This window comes from Megalobrama amblycephala, linkage group LG4 (genome assembly GCF_018812025.1).
Source record: "Megalobrama amblycephala isolate DHTTF-2021 linkage group LG4, ASM1881202v1, whole genome shotgun sequence".
In the NCBI taxonomy this organism is placed as follows: Eukaryota; Metazoa; Chordata; class Actinopteri; order Cypriniformes; family Xenocyprididae; genus Megalobrama; species Megalobrama amblycephala.
This window is the reverse complement of record NC_063047.1, coordinates 52,168,608-52,188,411: the sequence shown is the minus strand read 5'-3', so window position 1 is coordinate 52,188,411 and position 19,804 is coordinate 52,168,608. Positions and strand designations below refer to the sequence as shown.

At 37.4% G+C, this 19,804-nt stretch overlaps 1 protein-coding gene and 1 long non-coding RNA gene across 4 annotated transcripts in view; one reads left to right on the top strand and one right to left on the bottom strand.

Annotated features, from left to right (window-relative positions):
* Window positions 1–1,685: 1,685 nt before the first annotated feature.
* The window catches only part of LOC125267884 (leukemia inhibitory factor receptor), a 48,873-nt gene continuing 30,754 nt past the window's right edge, over window positions 1,686–19,804 (bottom strand). For both annotated transcript variants that reach the window (XM_048189924.1, XM_048189925.1), the window contains 6 exons: window positions 10,957–11,085; window positions 9,653–9,799; window positions 5,047–5,190; window positions 4,781–4,874; window positions 4,615–4,696; window positions 1,686–2,958 (listed from right to left, as the gene is read on the bottom strand). In XM_048189924.1, coding sequence (XP_048045881.1) covers window positions 2,353–2,958; window positions 4,615–4,696; window positions 4,781–4,874; window positions 5,047–5,190; window positions 9,653–9,799; window positions 10,957–11,085 — 1,202 coding nt within the window. In that variant the 3' untranslated portion in view covers window positions 1,686–2,352. The remainder of the gene's footprint in view (window positions 2,959–4,614; window positions 4,697–4,780; window positions 4,875–5,046; window positions 5,191–9,652; window positions 9,800–10,956; window positions 11,086–19,804) is intronic.
* LOC125267886 lies at window positions 6,526–8,638 on the top strand. Of its 2 annotated transcripts, XR_007184731.1 has the most exons (7): window positions 6,526–6,649; window positions 6,827–6,950; window positions 7,386–7,515; window positions 7,600–7,766; window positions 7,953–8,046; window positions 8,154–8,243; window positions 8,350–8,638. It is a non-coding gene; the product is annotated as an uncharacterized LOC125267886 (long non-coding RNA). The 2 variants fall into 2 exon arrangements; XR_007184730.1 differs by having other exon boundaries at window positions 6,526–6,950.

Sequence of the window (19,804 nt, the reverse complement as noted above, 5' to 3'; positions counted from 1 at the left end):
CCCCTCTCGAGCTCTCGACTCTATCATTGCATAAACAGTTCACACAGCTAATATAACCCTAAAAATGGATCTTCAAAATGTTCGTCATGCAGCATGTCTAATCGAGTAAATATGGTATTTATTTGGATGTTTACATTTGATTCTGAATGAGTTTGATAGTGCTCCGTGGCTAACGGCTAATGCTACACTGTTGGAGAGATTTATAAAGAATGAAGTTGTGTTTATGAATTATACAGACTGCAAGTGTTTAAAAATGAAAATAGTGACGGCTCTTGTCTCCGTGAATACAGTAAGAAACGATGGTAACTTTAACCACATATAACAGTACATTAGCAACATGCTAACGAAACATTTAGAAAGACAATTTACAAATATCACTAAAAATATCATGTTATCATGGATCATGTCAGTTATTATCGCTCCATCTGCCATTTTTCGCTATTTTCCTTGCTTGCTTACCTAGTCTGATGATTCAGCTGTGCACAGATCCAGACGTTAATACTGGCTGCCCTTGTGTAATGGCTTGAACATGGGCTGGTATATGCAAATATTGGGGGCGTACACCCCGACTGTTACGTAACAGTCAGTGTTATGTTGAGATTCGCCTGTTCTTCGGAGGTCTTTTAAGCAAATGAGATTTATATAAGAAGGAGGAAACAATGGAGTTTGAGACTCACTGTATGTCATTTCCATGTACTGAACTCTTGTTATTTGACCATGCCAAGATAAATTAAATTTTCAATTCGATGGCACCTTTAAGATAATCTTAAGAACATCTAAGTGTGCTCAACTGTGCTGTTTTGAGACAGCATGAAATATGAAATAAAATGTGCTTTTAATATACTATCTCTGTATTTAAAAAAATGTATTTAGATACTACTTATAGTACATTTGAACCCATAGTGTACTACAAGTGGTAACTAAATACATTTTTTAAATACAGAGATAGTATATTAAAAGCACATTTAAGTTCATATTTCATGGCGTCTCAAAATAGCACAGTTGAGCACACTTAGATGTTCTTAAGATGATCTTAAGAAGTACTAAAGAAGAATTTTTAGTATATTAAGTACAAAATTAGTGCACGAAAATAGAGCACTTTAAGTACATTATAGAAATTTACTTTTTTTTTCACCTGGGATTACACATTTAAGGTAATATAATCTGATTACTTTTAGATTACTTTTTGGCCCAACTCTTTCATCATTGATTTGAATAGGATAATCTTGTTCCATATTAATATAAAAATACAAAGAGAAAGAAAATGTACTCCATTCCTTATCAACAACATGAAGTGCATAAGATATTTCATCAGGGTTTTCCAAACTGGGGTTTGTGAGGAACTATAGGGGGGTTTGTAAATGATAAAGCTAATAATTAATATTACATAAATTTAAAATAGTTTAATTTTAAATTAAAAGAAGCCTACACTAGTTCACTACGTATGACAACGGTTCAAATTGTTGAATAAAGTTGTTTTGTTTTTGTTTTGTTTTTGTGCACAAAAAGTATTCTCATCACTTCATAACATTAAGGTTGAACCTCTGCAGTCACATTGACTATTTTAACCATGTTTTTAACTACCTTTCTGGACGTCAAAAGGTGCAATGACGTTGCTGCCTATTTTTTAATCAGATACCCTCGGATTTCATCAAAAATATCTTAATTTGTGTTCTGAAGATAAACGGAGGTCTTACGGGTGTGGAATGACATGGGGGTGATTAATTAATGACAGAAATTTCATTTTTGAGTGAACTAACCCTTTAAAAGATAAAAAAAAATGGGAGAATCGATAAATATAAGTATAATTATGAATAATTTATTGACATTTTGTAAATATTATGTAATCAATAAAAAGTAACTGTAGTAATATAGTAAAAGTAATATAATCTAATTACAAGTATTTAATTTTTGGAATCTGATTATGTAATCCAGATTACAAATTATCAGTTACTACCCAGCACTGCAAATAGGATCTGAACAGTTGCAATACACAGTGTGGACAGTCAATCATTTAGATCAGATTCCAATTGGATACACAAATAAATGGATTTGGACTGACAGTGTGAATCTAGCCTTAGATGGAACAGCCCTTTTAAGGTACAGCTAGGGCTGTGTCATTGATGTAGGAGTGTCTGTCATGAACACTGGTGTTTCAGAATTAAAAGCCTTGGGTCCAATCCACTGCCATTAAAAGTGACAAATTCCATCTTTTATTGGAGGCGTTGAGTAGTGGCTAAAGTCAGGAGCAGGACAATGAATGTTGTACCCTTAAACGCAGCTTCACAACTCGGGTTGCAAGAAGAGTGATTGTCTTTGTAACTGTTCTGTAAATCACTGGATAAAAGCATTTCAGAGCACTGTGACTTCTGGGTTCAAAACTCCAGCACCATTACATGCCCCTGATGGGTTATTAGACTGTCTATTTCTTGCAAAACAGGACTGCCGAATATAATCCTTCTCTGGATGTACAGGAACAAATTCCTGATTCACTCTTTGGATGGATGGACTCTGAATCCCAGTCATAGTGACCTGCTGGAAGATCTCCATGGTGGTGTAATCACTCATGAAAACAACAGCAGGTTGGGATGCTGGGATGAAGTCCGATCGTGTCATGTTGGAGATGGTCAGTCTAGGTTCTTTGCTTTCTAAGCTTGTGACGTCATTGTCAACAGAAGTGCTCAGAGTTAAGTCTGTCTTAATGAAGTCCATAGGAAAGGTCTCTGTCGAAACAGACTCTCTGGTGGGGAATTGTGTTGGGGTGTCTAGGGGTGCGATCTCGTCTAGGATGTCCTCATCTTCACTGAGGAGGAGGATGGTGGGCTTAACACTAGTCTGAGAAAAGGGAGGACTGCTGAGAGGAGTCGCCTCCCTTTTGCTCTCAACAACACACACTGTACTGGAATCACATCCCTCACTCTCCTCTAACCTCTGTCTGTTCAGTGGCTCCAGGATACCCTGCAGGGAAAAAAACAGGAGAAAGTGACTAAAGGATGTAACTTGCACTGTTCAAACAGTAAGATTTGTTTTAAACAAAATTGATACTTTTATTCAGATAAAATACATTAATTTGTTCAAAAGTGACAGTAAAATCTTTTACATTGTTTTTACAAAAAAAAAAAAAAAAAACTGTTTAACTATGTTCATCAAAGAATTCTGGGGGGAAAGGTTTCACAGTTCCACAAAACTATTTAGCAGCACAATTATTTTATTAATAAATGTTTTTTGAGCACCATATCAGTATTTAAATAATTTATGAAGGATCATGTGATGGAATAAAATAGAAAAACTTTTTTTTTTAAGGTAATATTTCAAAATATTGCTGGTTTTACTGTATTTTTATCAAAAAAAAAAAAAAAAAAAAAATGCAGCCTTGGTGAGTATAAAAGACTTTTTTTCCCTTTAAATGAATGAAATTCTTGCCAATAAAAGTAGTTTGGCATAATCCTTGAGTATATATATTTTAACAAAACTGCTTCACAGCTTATTTAAACATATCTGTGTTAAAGGAACACTCCACTTTTTTTTTGAAAATAGGCTAATTTTCCAACTCCCCTAGAGTTAAATAGTTGAGTTACCGTTTTCGAATACATTCAGCCGATCTCCGCGTCTGGCGGTACCACTTTTAGCATAGTTCATTGAATCTGGTGAGACCAATAGCATCTTGCTCAAAAATGACCAAAGAGTTTTGATATTTGTCGTGTTCTTAGACCGACGGAAAATGAAAAGTTGCGATTTTCTAGGCCGATATGGCTAGGAACTATTCTCTCATTCCAGCATAGTAATCAAGGAACTTTGCGGCCGTACCATGGGTGCAGCAGGCGCAATGATATTACGCAGTGCCTGTTACCCCCTGCTTGCACGGGGAGCGTGCCTTGCAACCATGGAGATATTTGTGAGAGACGCTGCGTAATATCATACGCATGCGTAATAGCATAATATCAAAACTCTTTGGTCTAATCAGATGCTAACGGTCTAATCAGATTCAATGAACTATGCTAAGCTATGCTAAAAGTGGTACCGCCAGACCCAGAGATCAGATGAATGGTGAATGGTTTACCATTTGAAAGCGGTAAAACTCAACTGTTTAACTCTAGGGGAGTTGGAAAATGAGCCTATTTTAAAAAAAGTGGAGTGTTCCTTTAACATGAAATTTTTTATTAAACCTTTTTAATGAAAAGGTTAATTTAATAATATAATTAAAAATTACTTTTTGAGTTTTTGAAAAAGAATTATAAAACCTTTTTTGAAAATAATCATTAAGATGTGTTCATGTACAATGTATAGCTAAAGGAAATATGTTTTTACTGTTATTCTTTATGATTACACTAAATTATGTTTTTATTGTCATTACATTTAAACTTTTCATTTATAAAAGTTTTTTAAAATCTTGAAACAACATAAATAAAATACTCATTTGTTTGGACATGCATCATGGTAAAACAACATTCTCTGAAGTACCTTGGCATACCATATATAAACCATCCGAGGTCATCACTGTACTATGGTACTGCCTCAGTAGATTTTGTATACTCTATTATTTTTGTATGTACTTTTCCAAGACCGTAAAATATCAAAAAGTATTGTTTCATCATTATATTGTTTCTTGCTTACCAATTCATAGGCAATTTCAATTTTCTGAACAGCATTGCTGTTCTCAGGATTTGGTATGCTGGGCCACATCAGTTTCTTGGCTCTGTAAACATGCACATTGAGTTCTACATTAGTGATTTGTTATACAGTCACAGTCTTTCGGAAAGTGAAATTCATGCGTCTTTACCTGTGCAGAAGCCGACAGCTAAGGTGAACCGCTAGTAAAAGAATGATTATTCCCACAATCACCGCAGCTATAATGCTGCTCAAAGCCATAAATTCTGTCGAAATAAGGCATTTTATCAATACATATGTGACTATTTCAATCTATTTAATTAGAAAACAAACCTACTGACAGACAGACACATTCTCAGACGCATTTACTGAACAGATGTAAGGCAGAAACAGATACAGATGTAATGACAGACACAGTATCTCATGAAAAATATTCACCCGGCGGGTTTGTTTCAAAGTGTTTGAAATCACTGCGCTGTCCTTCTCCAGCTGCTGTAAATGCAGACAGCTGCACGCGGTACGCTCTGTTGCTTTCAAGATTCAGCAGCTCAAATCTGTTTATGCTGGGATCCACTTCCAAGGCTGAAAAAGTTAAACGTGATAGAAAACAGGCAAAAAACAGACTGCAGTTTTTTGTTTGTTTGTTTGTTTGTTTGTTTTAAATAACATTTATAACTGTATTATTGTGTAATTGAAGGGATAGTTCACCCAAAAATGAAAATTATCCCATGATTTGATCATCTGCTGGAAGCTTATTTGAATTGATAAAGTTTTAAATATGGATATATTTCTTACAAAATGCATCGCTTCACTTCAGAAGGCCTTTATCAACCCACTGGAGTAGTATGGATTACTTTTTTTTTTTTATGGATGGATGCATTATTTTTGACTTTAAAACGTGGCCCCCCGTTTACAACCATTATAAACCTTGGAGGACTAAGGCTATTGTTAAATATATCTCCTATTGTGTTCATCTGAAAGAATAATATACACCTAGGATGGCTTGAGGGTGAGTAAATCATTGGATAATTTTCATTTTTGGGTAAACTATCCCTTTAACTGATTCTCAAGAACTGGAAAAAAATTGATTGATTTGATTGATTGATTGATTGATTGATCTACCTCTCTTAAAGCATGGACTAATAAACCATGCTTTGGTACAATTCCAATTGCAATCACACATTTCATCAAAACATTTTCCAAATGATAATCAGTGAGCTGTTAACTTTGGAATCGCTGCAACCATATTGGCAGATCCTGTTATTGCGTTCAACTCATTGCAGCAGTTGAAGATACTTCTTACTTTGTGTTTCTTACAAAAAATAATAGCATACTACATCCCCATTTCCAGAAAGGTTGGGACATTTTGTAAAATATAATAAAATCAAGAATCTGTGATTTGTTCATTCCCTTAAACCAGGGGTCTCAGACTCAAATTGGCTGGGGGCCATTTCTGTGATTGACACCTCATAGGAGCGCCATTTTATCATTCAAGCGCAAGAAAGCGCAAATTTTCTGAAAATGTACTTTCCTTTGCATTATTTCTCATTTACTTCAAATTTCATTAGGCCTACTAAAGTATTTTCTATACCTATATTGATACTTAAACTGCTGTTTACATTTACCATACTAAATGTAAACAGTAGTGTCTCTCTCATTGTTACATACAGGATTAGTTTTTAACAGTTAGTGCAAATTTTTCCCTTACTTTATTTTAGCTTAAATAACATCAAAATCTTGCACTGAACAACACTGTACTGAACAAATGCAATCCCTGAATACATTTGTATGATATATGTATAATATCAAATCTATTTATAAGTAATGTAGCAATTCATTATTTTATACACTTTAAAACGCGCTTCACTGTGCGCGCTCAGGTGATTCATTCATGTTCACGTGCGTGGTGGTGGGAGGGGTCTCGTACCTGTGGTAGTGGGTGATATCCGCCATGTTTTTGCGGTTTGAAGCGGACGCGAGCAAAACAATGGATTATTTACCAAGAGATATTAATGTTTGAGGTCATTTAGACAACATTCTGGTAAGCATCGATACACATTTACATTTAGTATTTTACTTAGCAGACGCTTATAAAGGAACTTGCTAAAGTTAACTTCACGTGACTTCCGCGAACACGGCTTTCTTGGCTTGCCTGAAAACTTTCGGTATGCCACTACAGCTAATAAATGGACGAAATTGTTTTCATCTTTGATCCAAGCATTGTTATGTGGATCTCGAGTGTTTACTCTGCACTAAACTTTGACGAGCAACACTCCAATCTGCAAACAAAGATCTGAGGAAGAGGATGATGGCGGTCCTGCATTCACGAGGATAAAGAGCAGGTTTGTTTGTTTTTAGTTTCCACGCTCATATATTTATATAAATGCAATTGTAATAAGCAACAGTTGTTTTATTCCATGTTTCATCAAGAAGGTGAGTGAAGAGGATGTTTATACTGTCATAGAAGATCATTGTTTTCAAATAACCTCAATTAACTAAATACAAAAGCTAGTTACATAAGCTAGCTTCACTGATTTTTTTATGATGAGAATGTACTGCAATCCTGTGCATTATTATGTCTTAGATCATCTTCAGATGCTAAATGTAAGCGGATTTTACATTTACAGATGCTCATGACTGCTAAAACATGGACAACACAGTCACAGCTTTTGTTGCTACTAGCTGCTGCTTCACTCAGAATGTTAAGACGCACAGGAATTAGTGATTATTTCTCATAACATGCCATGAATTGCTATTAATATTTCTCTGTTTTGTAGTAATCAAGAGTGTTATCGCTGAAGAAATGGCAGATTTTAATTCTCAGACACCGAACAGTGCAATAACACCATGGACATCATCTTCTCTGACTGAACTAGCAAGGAGCTGTTGGAGCCAATGAGAAAGCTGGTAAGTTCAAGTAAAGTTTGGCACATTCAGTTAGACCATGTAACCTTTATTAATAGATACTTGTATACTATTTGCTCTTTACAGGTGGAATGTAAACCTGAGTAAATGCCACTACTTTAATGATTATTTCTAAGTTTACTGAGCGATGTAAACTGCTGTCATCCACATCACATCATTGCTCTGACCGATGTTACCTGAAGAATCCTTTCAGCGTGGCAGATATTCACAAGCGTCTGGAGCCAACTTAAAATGTAAGTAAAGCAAAACATTTTCTTTATTTTTTTTATTTTTTTATTTGATTTTGTAAGGATATGGTAACTTCTATTGAGTTGAAATGCAAGTTGCGTTATGTCTCCTCAGATAACTGCACTCAGACTTGACTTTCTCTTTTCTACATCCACTGTTGGTTATACACTTGTGTGTTTTTGGTTTTCTAGGTTTGTGCAAAGTTGCACCATATCACTGAAAACGGCACGCATCAACGAGATTTCAGAGACTCTGCGTGACATTTTAAATGTTTATGATCTTCAGGTGAGTTGAAATTTGTCAACACTAACTTCCTCCATCACTGTCTTCACTGTATATACAATTAAGTTGGCTTGCTTGTTTAACGTGTTAATTTTTGCTTGACTCTGAAGGGTGTGCATGATGTCAGCATGAAATGTAGCCCTCCGTGCTCTTCAGTGTACCTGTGTGAGGAGGACCCGCAATTCTTCAGGACTTGAAATGTAAGTATTCAATGCATTAACAGAATTGCTAGTTTTAGTGAATGTGTCTGTCAACTTTTAGTCTACTGAGTGAAACTTACAGTTGGACCCTCTATGCTTATTTCAGGAAGCGTTGGGAGAGCCAGACATAACTGATTTTGTCATTGTGGTCAACGAAAGCACAAGTCCATCAAGCACTGCAGTTGTGATAGAAGATGATCTTCAGTTTTATAATAAAAGACTAGTCTTCAAAAAAATATTCAATTATACAGCTAAAGGTCTATTTAATTAATTTATTTTTTAAGCTGTTGTTGTATAATTTTTCAAAATGTGGTAAATATTTACAATAATTGTATAACAACTGCTGTTATTTGATGTAATATAGTTTTGTAATTGTTTTGTAAATAAAATCTTTTCATGCCAACCAGATCAACTGAGTTCTTTACAAATGGACATATAATTGCTTTTCATAATAATGTGATGTTTGTATAGATTTAAGTAATGTTATTTATGTATTATAATTTATATAATTAAAATGTAAGTAAGCGTTTTGGCTGAGTATCAAATTTAAATTCTAGTCTGAAAATTTAGTCTTAACCCTATTCCTACCCCTAAACCTAACCCTACCCATAAGTTATCCCAAAAATCTGAGGGAAATGATCGATGAATAACTGATGTAGAAGCACCAATTCATGATTTTAAGCCTAAACTCAACATAATCTGTAAACTTGTCCCTCAAATCTGATTGGTTGATTTAAATGTTGTTCCAGGATCAACAAAAATGTTGACCCAGGAACATGTTGAACTCAGCAATATCAGGTTATGCGCGAGGGCACACAGGCATCCGGCCCGATCACAGCAGAAAGAAACGGGCCGAGTGGTAAGTCTCTGGCAGGCAAGAATCTAACAGGAACTGGCCCGAGTGTATTTTGCTATCTGGGAAGGCTTAGCTATATTGTTATTATTTGTTGCTAATTTAACAAGTTTTCTAATGGGTGATGAATTTGCGTGCCTTCAGATGCGTCACGCACTCGATGACTTGGTGTGTTTAGGTATGATTTGTGATATTCGCTGCTGCAGCACATATTTGGGAATGAATGGATAGTAAAATGTGGCGTTTCGTGCCATCGTGTGGGGTAGTAAATAGAGAACGTAATCGGGAATGTCACGCCAAAAGACTGTATTTTTCACAAGTCTCTGTCTTCAAGTCCAAGTCAAGTCTCGGGTATTTGTTCACGAGTCCAAGTCAAGTCTTGAGTCGTTTATTTTTGCGACTTAAGTGCGACTCGAGTCCAAGTTGCAGACTCGAGTTTCCATCTCTGCCATTAACCATTCAGACTGAATAGGCAGGCAAACCTGTGAACAAGTTCTCAAGAATCTCAGATAAGCATTTTATGATGGTGAATTATATAAAGCTGACTTCTACTCACGTATTTCATTATTGTCCTCTGTGTAGTAGATGTAGTAGCCTAATAAGAATCCTCGCAAGTCTTCCTCAGACACAGGACTCCACGTGATCACTGAGGAATGCTGGGTAATATTCAAAATGCTCACATTCCCAGGAGCACTAATAGGACCTGAAAGCCCAAAGTGCTTCAGTTCAGTCAGACATAAAGATACATCTGTTATCTAGAGCAGACCAGTTAAAAATGTAGATATTCTGCTGTGAATTTTCAGCACTTTAGCTTAATTTTTAGCTTGCACGTATTTCAGTAACACATATTTCTCAGCCAGAGAATTCACTGACTTCTTTTAGACTACAGATTAATGCTTTTCAAATAAACAATATTATTGCTTTTTAGATGTTAGCTTCTTAAAGGGTCATGAAACCCTAAACCAAATTTTCTGAGATTTTAACAGAGTTACGTGTGTTGTGGAACATCATAGAAGTCATAGAATGTTACTATCAGTTAGTTTCGAATTTAGGAGAAAAGTAGTTGATTTTAAACCTTTTTGTGCTATTTTCAACTTCCACAAAATGTGACGTTTTCTGGTACTATAGTACAGTGTGACTCATGACTGCGTATTCTTATCCTATAAGAAGATAAGTCACGACAGCGCACGCTTAATTATTCATGACAGCACATGTTGATTTCCTCTGACAGGCTTCAAACAGTGAGATCACATACAATAAGCATGAGATGCATTAATGGATTAAAAAAAAGTGTTTTAGCTTTTTAAGAGTTTCTGTATCACATAAGTTTTCTTCAATATCTGTCTTCGACACAAATGCGATTCATCCACACTGTGAGTGTAACCGGTCTTTATGGCTCTTTAACTGATCAAACGGCTTATGAAAACACTGCAAAATTATTCACAAAACTTATCAAAGATGCAACAGCGTGTTCATGTATGTATTCGATGCAGAGAACAAAATGCGAAGTGCTGTGTGTGAGAGAGAAATAAAACTGTCTGAATCAGAAGCCGTGTTGCTGTGTTGTCAGTCTCCCCTCATCCCCCTCCACTCCGCAGCTTAACCACGCCCACTTCTGTAGCATTTTTCAAAACTCTGGTGAGAAGTGACTGCTGCTGAAACAGGGGGTTTCATGACCCTTTAATTAGCATAACCAGCACAAAGTCCTTTGTCAATCAGATTAATAGGGATGTTTTGCTAGTGAACAGCACAGATATCCTGGTCAATCAACTACACTACCAGCTCTTACCAGTATATATCAGGCTGGATAAGTATTAGAAGTTCTATATTATTAGTAGTTTTATGAATATTTGGACTCACTTCCTTCACTCAAATAAGCTTGGGCTGTGCCATATGTCATCTCACTGTTGTTCACATTCTTCATGTTGCAGGTGTCCGCGTCTGGTCTGGTGTGCAGGAAGAAATAATATCTCGTATAGGGCTGAAAAACTACATTCAAAGAAAGACAAAAAATAATACAAATTAAGAACATTCTTGCAATTCGTAATGCTGTTAAAAAATAAAGCTCTTATTCACCCTCTTAATAAAGTTCTTTTTCAAAGCTCTTACAACAAATATGAAAGTATCTAATATGCTGGTAGTTGCCAAAAGTGATGTCCGGCCTAGGTAAATTGACATCTTCACCCTTTATTAAAACATTATTATAAATTTGTTAAAGATTTTGTAATCATATTATGCAGTTGTGCTTGGAGTCAATTGTTTTATTTGTGAAAACGCAATGAAACATGCCAAATTGTGCGGACATAATTTTTGGTCAAGGCTATCATGTTGTAGTAAATGTATGGTTTTCCTTTTTCTATGCATTTTTTTGTTTGTTTGCTTGTTTTTTGCCATATAATTTTGTCAGATAAATACTTTAACCAAGTTTAGTGTTTTGTTTTTTCTTCACATTTAAAAAAAAAAAAAATGCTTATTATATTAAAATATTTTGATGGTATAATCAGGGTCATAAAAAAACAAATATCCCCTCCGGACATCACTTCTGACCACTACTGTATATGTTGTAACACTCATTTGTGTCCAGACCAATACATTTATTAAAAAAGAATAATACGTATGAATTAATGTTAAATCTCTTCTATAAGGAATAAAATATTTTTTAATGTTATTTTTGGGGCTTATAATATCTTGGGGAAAAAGATTATGTAGTTTAGCATAATCAGTCTTTTATTATTTTATAATTATTACTATTATTATTGTTGATGATGATGCTGTTGTTTTAACAAATCAATGTTGTTCTTGGATATTAATATTTGATTTATTTTTTCACCCAATCTGTCACCAAATCTTCTCCTCTGCCAGTTCTGCCAGTCCTGTCTTTGTTTGTGTTGTGCTTGAGCACTTGTCCCTGTCTGTGTTTGTTTTGGCCATGTGCTCCTCTGTTCCTGCCTCCTTCTTTCCAATAGAGGGTATGCACGTGACGTCACCATCGACCCTTATGACTGCGGTCACGCCCACTGAGTGGCACAAAGACTGAGCGGCAGCATTGGTTTTCAGTGTGAATGCCACGAAAAACACACACAACACATCCAAAACGGGAAAGAGCTTTGACACAAAACCTGAGGTATATATTTAAAGACTGCCGAAAGTACAGAAAAAAAGAAGCAAATGGATCACTGCAATTCACAGAAACAGCTGGACTCCAGCAGAGAAACGTGTATTTGCCGTTATCATTTTGTGTCAAATTGTTGGATTTTGAGGTAAAATCATACTGTATATATTGTATTGCTATATATTGTGTTGACAACTCATCAATTAAATATTTACCATCTTATATTCTGCATAATTTGGTGTTTGTAAATAAACACTGACAAAAACTATACAAGTTTTAGGGCTGGACAATATGACGATATATATAACATTGATATATGTGATTACACGGATTTAAACCTACCTATATTGTAGTTATATAAAATATTCACAGGCAGATTTGCTTTATGTATTTCCCAGGCGTCAAAATCAGGCACATATAAATGTCAGGAAACACGATTCCTGGCTGCGTGTCAATATCCATGGATTAGGTTTATTTGACAAGTTGTAAGTAACACTTTTGAGTCCAACCTTTAGAGTAATCGTTAGATTTACTCAAGTTTTCGCAGTTTCCCTTATTAAATCCATTCATGCAGCAAGTTCTTTTAACACTCAGTCCAGTTGAGGGAGCGCGTTCCGGCGGGAAAATGATGTCGATGCATACCCTCTATTGCCAAGCCCTCTTGTTTAGTTGTTGATCTGTCCTCGTTAGTCTGAGTGTTGTCACCTGTTCCTCATGTTCTTTGCTCCCTTTATATTGTGCTCTCTTTCCCTCATGTTTTGCCAGTTTGTTACTCTTTATACTTTGTGCCACTTTGTACTTCGTAGTAGATATCTTGCTGCTAATGATGGTTCACAAGTGGTGATGCAAGTGGTTCACAAAAGGGTTAATTTCTCGAGGCTTCATTTGCTCACAATACCACCTGGTGGTCAAAGAGTGTAAAACAAGCAGATACATTACAGATAACCTGATGTGATCACATGATACACTCTATTTTGCGCCAGTTAAGACTTAGAAATAACGAAGAAAAAATCTATTTCCACATAGACTAATATATTTATTTGAATGTAATGTGTATTTTCTGGTTGTATATAATGATTGTATAACATAACTGTGTAATAAACGTATTGGCTTCAAATGAATGGGGCTATCAAATGTGTGTAAACAAATTCTTCGGTCATAATAGGCAGGAGGGGTGATATTATTATTCTAAAACCATTTTGAGGGGATCCCATGTGCTTATATATCTGTCAAAATTGAACCGCATCCTGAACCAGTCAGGCAGAAGTGAGGCTTCGAACGTAATCAATGACATCACTGATCTAAAACGATACAAGCCTCAATACGCACTTCACTTAAAGCTTCCGATTTCTCAACACACGCTCCGAAGCCTCGGCTCAGACCGTAACATCACTACTTGCTGCTAAAGTCTGTCGTGTTTATTGTAGAAGTTACTTATAGCTTTTATAATTGTAGTCGTGTCTTGATCTGCCTTGTTCCTGACCATCTGCTGTCTGCCTTGTCGTGTCTTGTCTTGCTGTGTCTCAAGTTTTGTCTAGTCCTGCCCAGCAAGCTGAGCTACCCTGGGGTGTGTTTTCCGAAAGCATTGTTAGCCAACTATGGTCGTAAGTCCCATTGAACTCTATTGGTAACGACGGAACTTGCGACCATAGTTCGCTTTGACCTGTGTAGTGCCTGTGAGACCACAAGTGACTATCTTGAGCTGTGTGTTCCTGCCTGGGCTAGGTTGTTTCTCTCCAGTCTTGCACTGCCTAACCATCTCTGCTCCCCGACCAGTGTTGCCAATTTAGCGATTTTCGTCAATAGATTTAGTGACTTCCCCGCCCCTTTGAGACTTTTTTTTTTTTTTTTTTTTCAAAAATCTAGGGACAAATCTAGCAACTTCTTGGACAAACCTTATCTAGATTCTTATTTTGCCCACTGATCTTCATATTTATATAGATCAATGTAGATCAATTTGCCATTATGATGTCATCTAGTGACATTTAGCTACCAGTTTTAGCTACTTTTAATTGAAAGCAGTTGGCAACACTGTCCCCAACCACGGCCATCCTGGGTTGGACTCAGCGGCTGCTGTCTCTCAGCCTGCCTGTCATCGTGCTTCATCCCTACCTACTGTTTGGACTGTGTTCGCTACCTCTCCCTCAATATCTTGTCTAACGTATTGTCTTGTCAATAAACCGCCCTCATAGGTCCCCTGACCAAATCAAAGTCACTTTGGTGTTGTCTTTAGCCCAGAACACACCGATTTTCTCAGTGTGTTCCACACCGTCAGCTGAAGTTGGTCCTTAACTGCTTTTTTCGCCTAATTCGACATGTTGAATCGGTGTCGGAGCTCGTCGGTCAGTCGGGCTGTCTGATCATTCTGATTGACTGTTCAGCTACTGCCACTTGCTGGTACGAAAAGGCATTTGTTCTTACGCAGGCGCAGAACAGACGTGCTACTTGGCTGTCGGGTGTCAAGCATCAGTTTGGTGTGTCAGGGCAATTTTGGTCTCTGTGTCCTTGGTTGCTATGGTGTCTTATTAGTTGATTGATACTTCCCACTTGTGCCTTATTTTAGCACTCAATATCTTGTAAATTTATGGGTAACCTGTGCCTATAGACTGAACACATAATACCCATACAAAAAAAATAAATAAATAATAAAAAAAAAAATATATATATATACATATAATGTTATATCTAGGTTCCAATGTAGTATTTAAACTGAAAAAAATGTATGTACATTTTGTTTTACATTTTGAGGTAAAGATGATGACATTCTAAGGATATCAAATCAGGCAGCCCAGGTGTCTGAGACATTAACCATTTGTCTTTATGCACTTCCTGACCATTGGGCAGGTTCCCAAGTTAAAGGTGAATGCTAAGCTCAAGGCACAGCTGTGCTTTTGTCTCTATGATAATGTGAATGTATGGGCGTTACTGTCAGGCTGATTGGATTAGCACCTATGCATTTGAATGACACTGTTATGCTGATGAGATCAGGGCTGGAGAAATTCCGGTAACAGGCTGATTCCTGTACTGCATTTGCATGCTGTACTGCATTTGCAAGGTATAAACTCTACTGTGCTGAGTTATAGTCAGACTTGGATGACTGCAGCGACGCACAGCGAGTCCTCAATGAAGAGTAATTTCTGTAAGAAAGAGCTCAACGTCTCCTGGTCTCTGCTTCGACGTGGAAAAAGGTTCCTACAGTTTTGGTGCCATGACCTGGATAGAGCTCCTCACCTGAATCCAGACTGAAATTTCAAGCTCAACAAAGATCTTACTTCTTCCAGACAGAATTTTTCTATACAACCAAGGGTTGGTGAGTGCCAGTCTATTCAAAAAGAAGAAAGCCTTTAAGGCCAGTACAAATTTGTTATCCTCTGCGCTGTCAGAGAAGAGTAAACAGACAGCTGTAGGGTTTGGTTAACTAAGTTATCCTCTAATACATTTTCTTTTAGAGATGAAGGTTATCCTCTGTTCAGGCAGGGAAGATTAGCATTACATGCTAATATTTGTTATCTTCTGTTACGGCAGGGAAGAATTGGTTATCCTCTGTTCAGGCAGGGAAGATTAACATTACCCTCTGTTTATGCAGAGAAGAATTGGTTACCCTCTGTTTCGGCAGGGAAGCTTGGTGTAAAGTACTAGTAATTTGTGTTATCCTCTGCTTTACCAAGGAAAGTTAACAATAGTTGATCTGTGATAAGTGTACCCACTGTTGATAAGAGAAGTTTTAGTGTTTTGATTGTGTGGTAACAAAGAAACTCGCAAAATGTTTAGAAAGAATGCTAGATTGATACCCACAACCAAAAAAAGTTGGTCTTGCGACTCCTTTGAGGTCAGATAGCGAATTCAAATCACTGTTAGGAGTGCAAATCACCCTAATAGTCACTGAGAAAGTTAGACAAGAACTAACTCAGAAATATGAGATCCATCCAGACAAGACTTGGTCTGTAGATGAGTGTAAAAAGATACTAGGAGCATGTATTCGCAAGAACAATGTGAAAGGCATTATCTGCTGCCACAGAGAATTTGGTTTAGTGCTAGCTACACAACAGTCTCAGTGTAACTCAGAGCTAGAGGAACAGACAAAGAGCTCTGTCCTAGAGTATCCTCTTTGACTGAGAAATGGAACCGCATCAAAGCTGCAGCAGAAACTGATGTGGATGAAGTTGGTCAGCCTGATAACACTTATCCTGACTTACAAGCATTCTTTGAAACAGTTTGAAACAGCCATCCAATCAGTAACTGATGTGCCTGTAGATTCAGCAAAGGTATGTGGTGCTAGGAGATCTCAGGGAATTGAGGGAATTGAAAGTGTTCCTCCCAACTCTTCTGTTGTCCAAGTACAAACTGTTGCCAAAACGCTAGGACCTAAAGATATAGAGAGACTATCCCAGAGCTTACCCTCAGCACACACACATTTTTGTGAATTTAGAAGAGCACTGATCAGCAAAATGCGTCTCTACGTCATGTCGTTAGCAGAAGTCACATAGCTGATGTCTCTAACTGAATCTGAATTCAGCAGTTTTGAGTCTGCCGTTACTTCTGAATTAAAACATGCCAGTAAAGGCAATTTGAGAGAAGGTGTTTTGAAAATTCTAAACGATATCATGGGACCCAAAATAATCTGGTCCAGAATCACTAACTGTGCAAAGGAAAGAAGAAACTGTGAGGGAATACACTAGATGACAAGGGACCCCTAGTCCGCATCTGGTCAGATGGCCTTGTAGCCGAGTACAGAAAAGCCTTACCATTCCTAGATCTAACTTGGTCTAACAGAACTCTCAGAAGTAACCTAGACAGGTTAGCTACACAGGATCGAGCTGCTTCAGTCCAAGCTATACCTCTGCCTACTAACATTAAAACACTCCGATCATTTTAGGAACAGCAGGTTACTGTGGACCTTAGATTGAAAACTATGCCTCGATTGCTCAGCTGCTCTATGACTTCTTGAAAGGCTAGGTTAAAGATTCTGATACTGTTTGTATGGAAAAAAATTAATCTCAAAGCTTTTAATGATTTGAAGAGAGCACTATGTCAAGCACCAGCATTAGGAATTGCACAATCTGATAGGCCTTTTGTGCTTTATGTCCATGAACACTTAGGCTTTATGACTGCATGTCTAATGCAAGATCACGGGGGAAGTTTACACCCAATTCATTACTATTCTGGTAAACTTGACAGAGTCACTCAAGGTATGGGCCCATGTCTTAGAGCAGTGCAGGCAGTTCATTTAGCTCTTCAGGCTTCATCAGGAATGGTGTTAGGACAGACTGTAAACATGAGATGCCCTCATGCAGTGTCCGCATTAATGAATCAAGTCACTTATGACACCTCCTCATGTTGGGGAAATTGGTTAACAACCCTCACAGCCCTGAACATTGTTTTACACCATGCATCAGTCACGAACCCATCCTCATGTATGATGTCTGCAATGACTGAAGTTGTGTTAGAGGATGAAGGAGAAATGACTTACGATTGTGTTACACTTACATACGTACTGTAGCATATGCACACGTATCAGGATAATCAATAAACTTTGGAATGTTCAGAACGCTTTTAGCATCCTGGACTGGGTTGTAAAACCTCATCGCGGCTCTGAACAGATCTGCCAAAGATGAGCCCACTTGACACTTTTGTGGACCTGCGAGGGTAAACAGAAAAGTGCAACTTCCTCACTTTGGTGACTTCAAAAGGAGCAGCCCCCCCAGAGACTGACCAGATCCACATTCCAACACCCCACACACACAGGGACACACAAAAACACACACAGAGACACATACAGAAACACACAAACACAGCTTAATGACTGTATATGTAAAATACCACTATGCCAACGGATACCCATCCTGTATTTTGAAGCGTATGCATGTTTCCTAGTGTTTAAATGAGTGTATTTGTGCTAGTGTGCATTTTAATTATAGTATTTTTGTCTGTAAACCATAACTTCTTTTCTTTGTCTTTCTGACCTATCGAGTTTGATCTCGTTTTAAAGCTCCGGACTCGAGCTATTCATTGAGACATGTCACAAAACGGACAAATGCATTTTTCTATGTGTTTAATGATCCTGTGAAGAACGTACTACATCTCGAAATCCGATCTGCTAGCCATTAAGTATGCAAATTCAGCTAGGAGACCAAACAAAGGAACTTTGCCCGCCAAATAGTGCTGCACATCTATTGGTCGCTACAATTCAGGAGGTATGTTAGCTTGGGTTTCCATAAAAACAACGACACACACCTTCCTCTTCGCTTCTTCTCTCTTCTCCTGGTGTGTTCCCGACGGCCCTGAATCATTCGTGGGGTTCTCCCGATTGTCTCACTCGTCTCTCTCGGTTCGCCTCCGGTGACCACGCGCTGCCATCGCGCTCAGCTTCGGGACCGCCAGCTTCCAGCGAAACTCACTCTCAAGTCCTCAGTTCAAACCTTCCCACGGAACGGAAGAAGCCAACGAACTGCACCAGCGCTAAACTGAAATTCGACACGCCCAACCAATGCAAGTATACTGCCGTTTCTCAATCTTAGATGATGAAACTGATTTCCGTGCTGGCCTCAAGGACTGTTTTGTAAGTTTGCTACTTGCCTTCTCTCTTTCCTTCTCTACGTCCACTCTTGTACATATGTGTGTATATTCTTGTATATATATTTAGACGTATAACCTCAGTATTCGTAGTTTGCATATATTAAACACTTAATTCATGCTCGATTGTTCTGTTTGTTCTTTCAACTGAAGACCAAGTCACTTTAACGTTTTCCGATCGTTTTATGCTTTGATGCTATAATAGGAATATTCTCTTCGCCAGAGAATAACTCAGTTTATAATATTCTGTGAGGGGCTTAGTTTGCTGGACAAACGAACAGTTTCTCTAAATAATTATTAAACCAGAACTAATCATATATGTAATTGATTATAATTCGTTGTAATTGATTCACAATATATGTTTAATTCCCCGTTGGGTCGATATAGGAATCATAATTTATTCATAAAGCTTTATGAATTATTATATTCATATTTCATCCATAAATTGATTAATAACTGTACGAACCGCTACATTCGTTACATTTATTTGGTGGAGAATTCGCGAGCAACGTTTTAAACTTGGTTTTTGGTAAAAGAGCAATGTAGAATAATTTGTGTGTGATTTAATGTACATGCGCGCTTTAATTAGTGAGAAGACGCACGGGTCCTCACTCTACGCACCGTTAACAAGCTGCTGTTTGTGTCTAAAAACACTGCAGGCCTAGCCTTGGTTGACCGTGAAATAACTGCAGTTCATTAATATTCAGACTCGTATGCAAGAGGGCGACAGTCTTTTGCAAATACAGTTTAATATTAATTTCCGCTTGAATAAACGAATTGAATCGTGTTCAGCGAGTTTTGAGAGTCGTGGCGAGATTCCTGCGATCCCTCTTTCAAGGCCTTATTAATCTGCCACTATTAAATCTGAATTACTTGTGTCGTCCAAATAATTCACAATAGTTGGCGCTCCTTGGTACATGCGTTGGTTTAGCTACCCAACCCACGTGACCGTTACAAATCTAATCGGAAAAGCAGTTCATCTGATTTATCGATTGATGTGTAAAATTTGGAGCTATATCAACA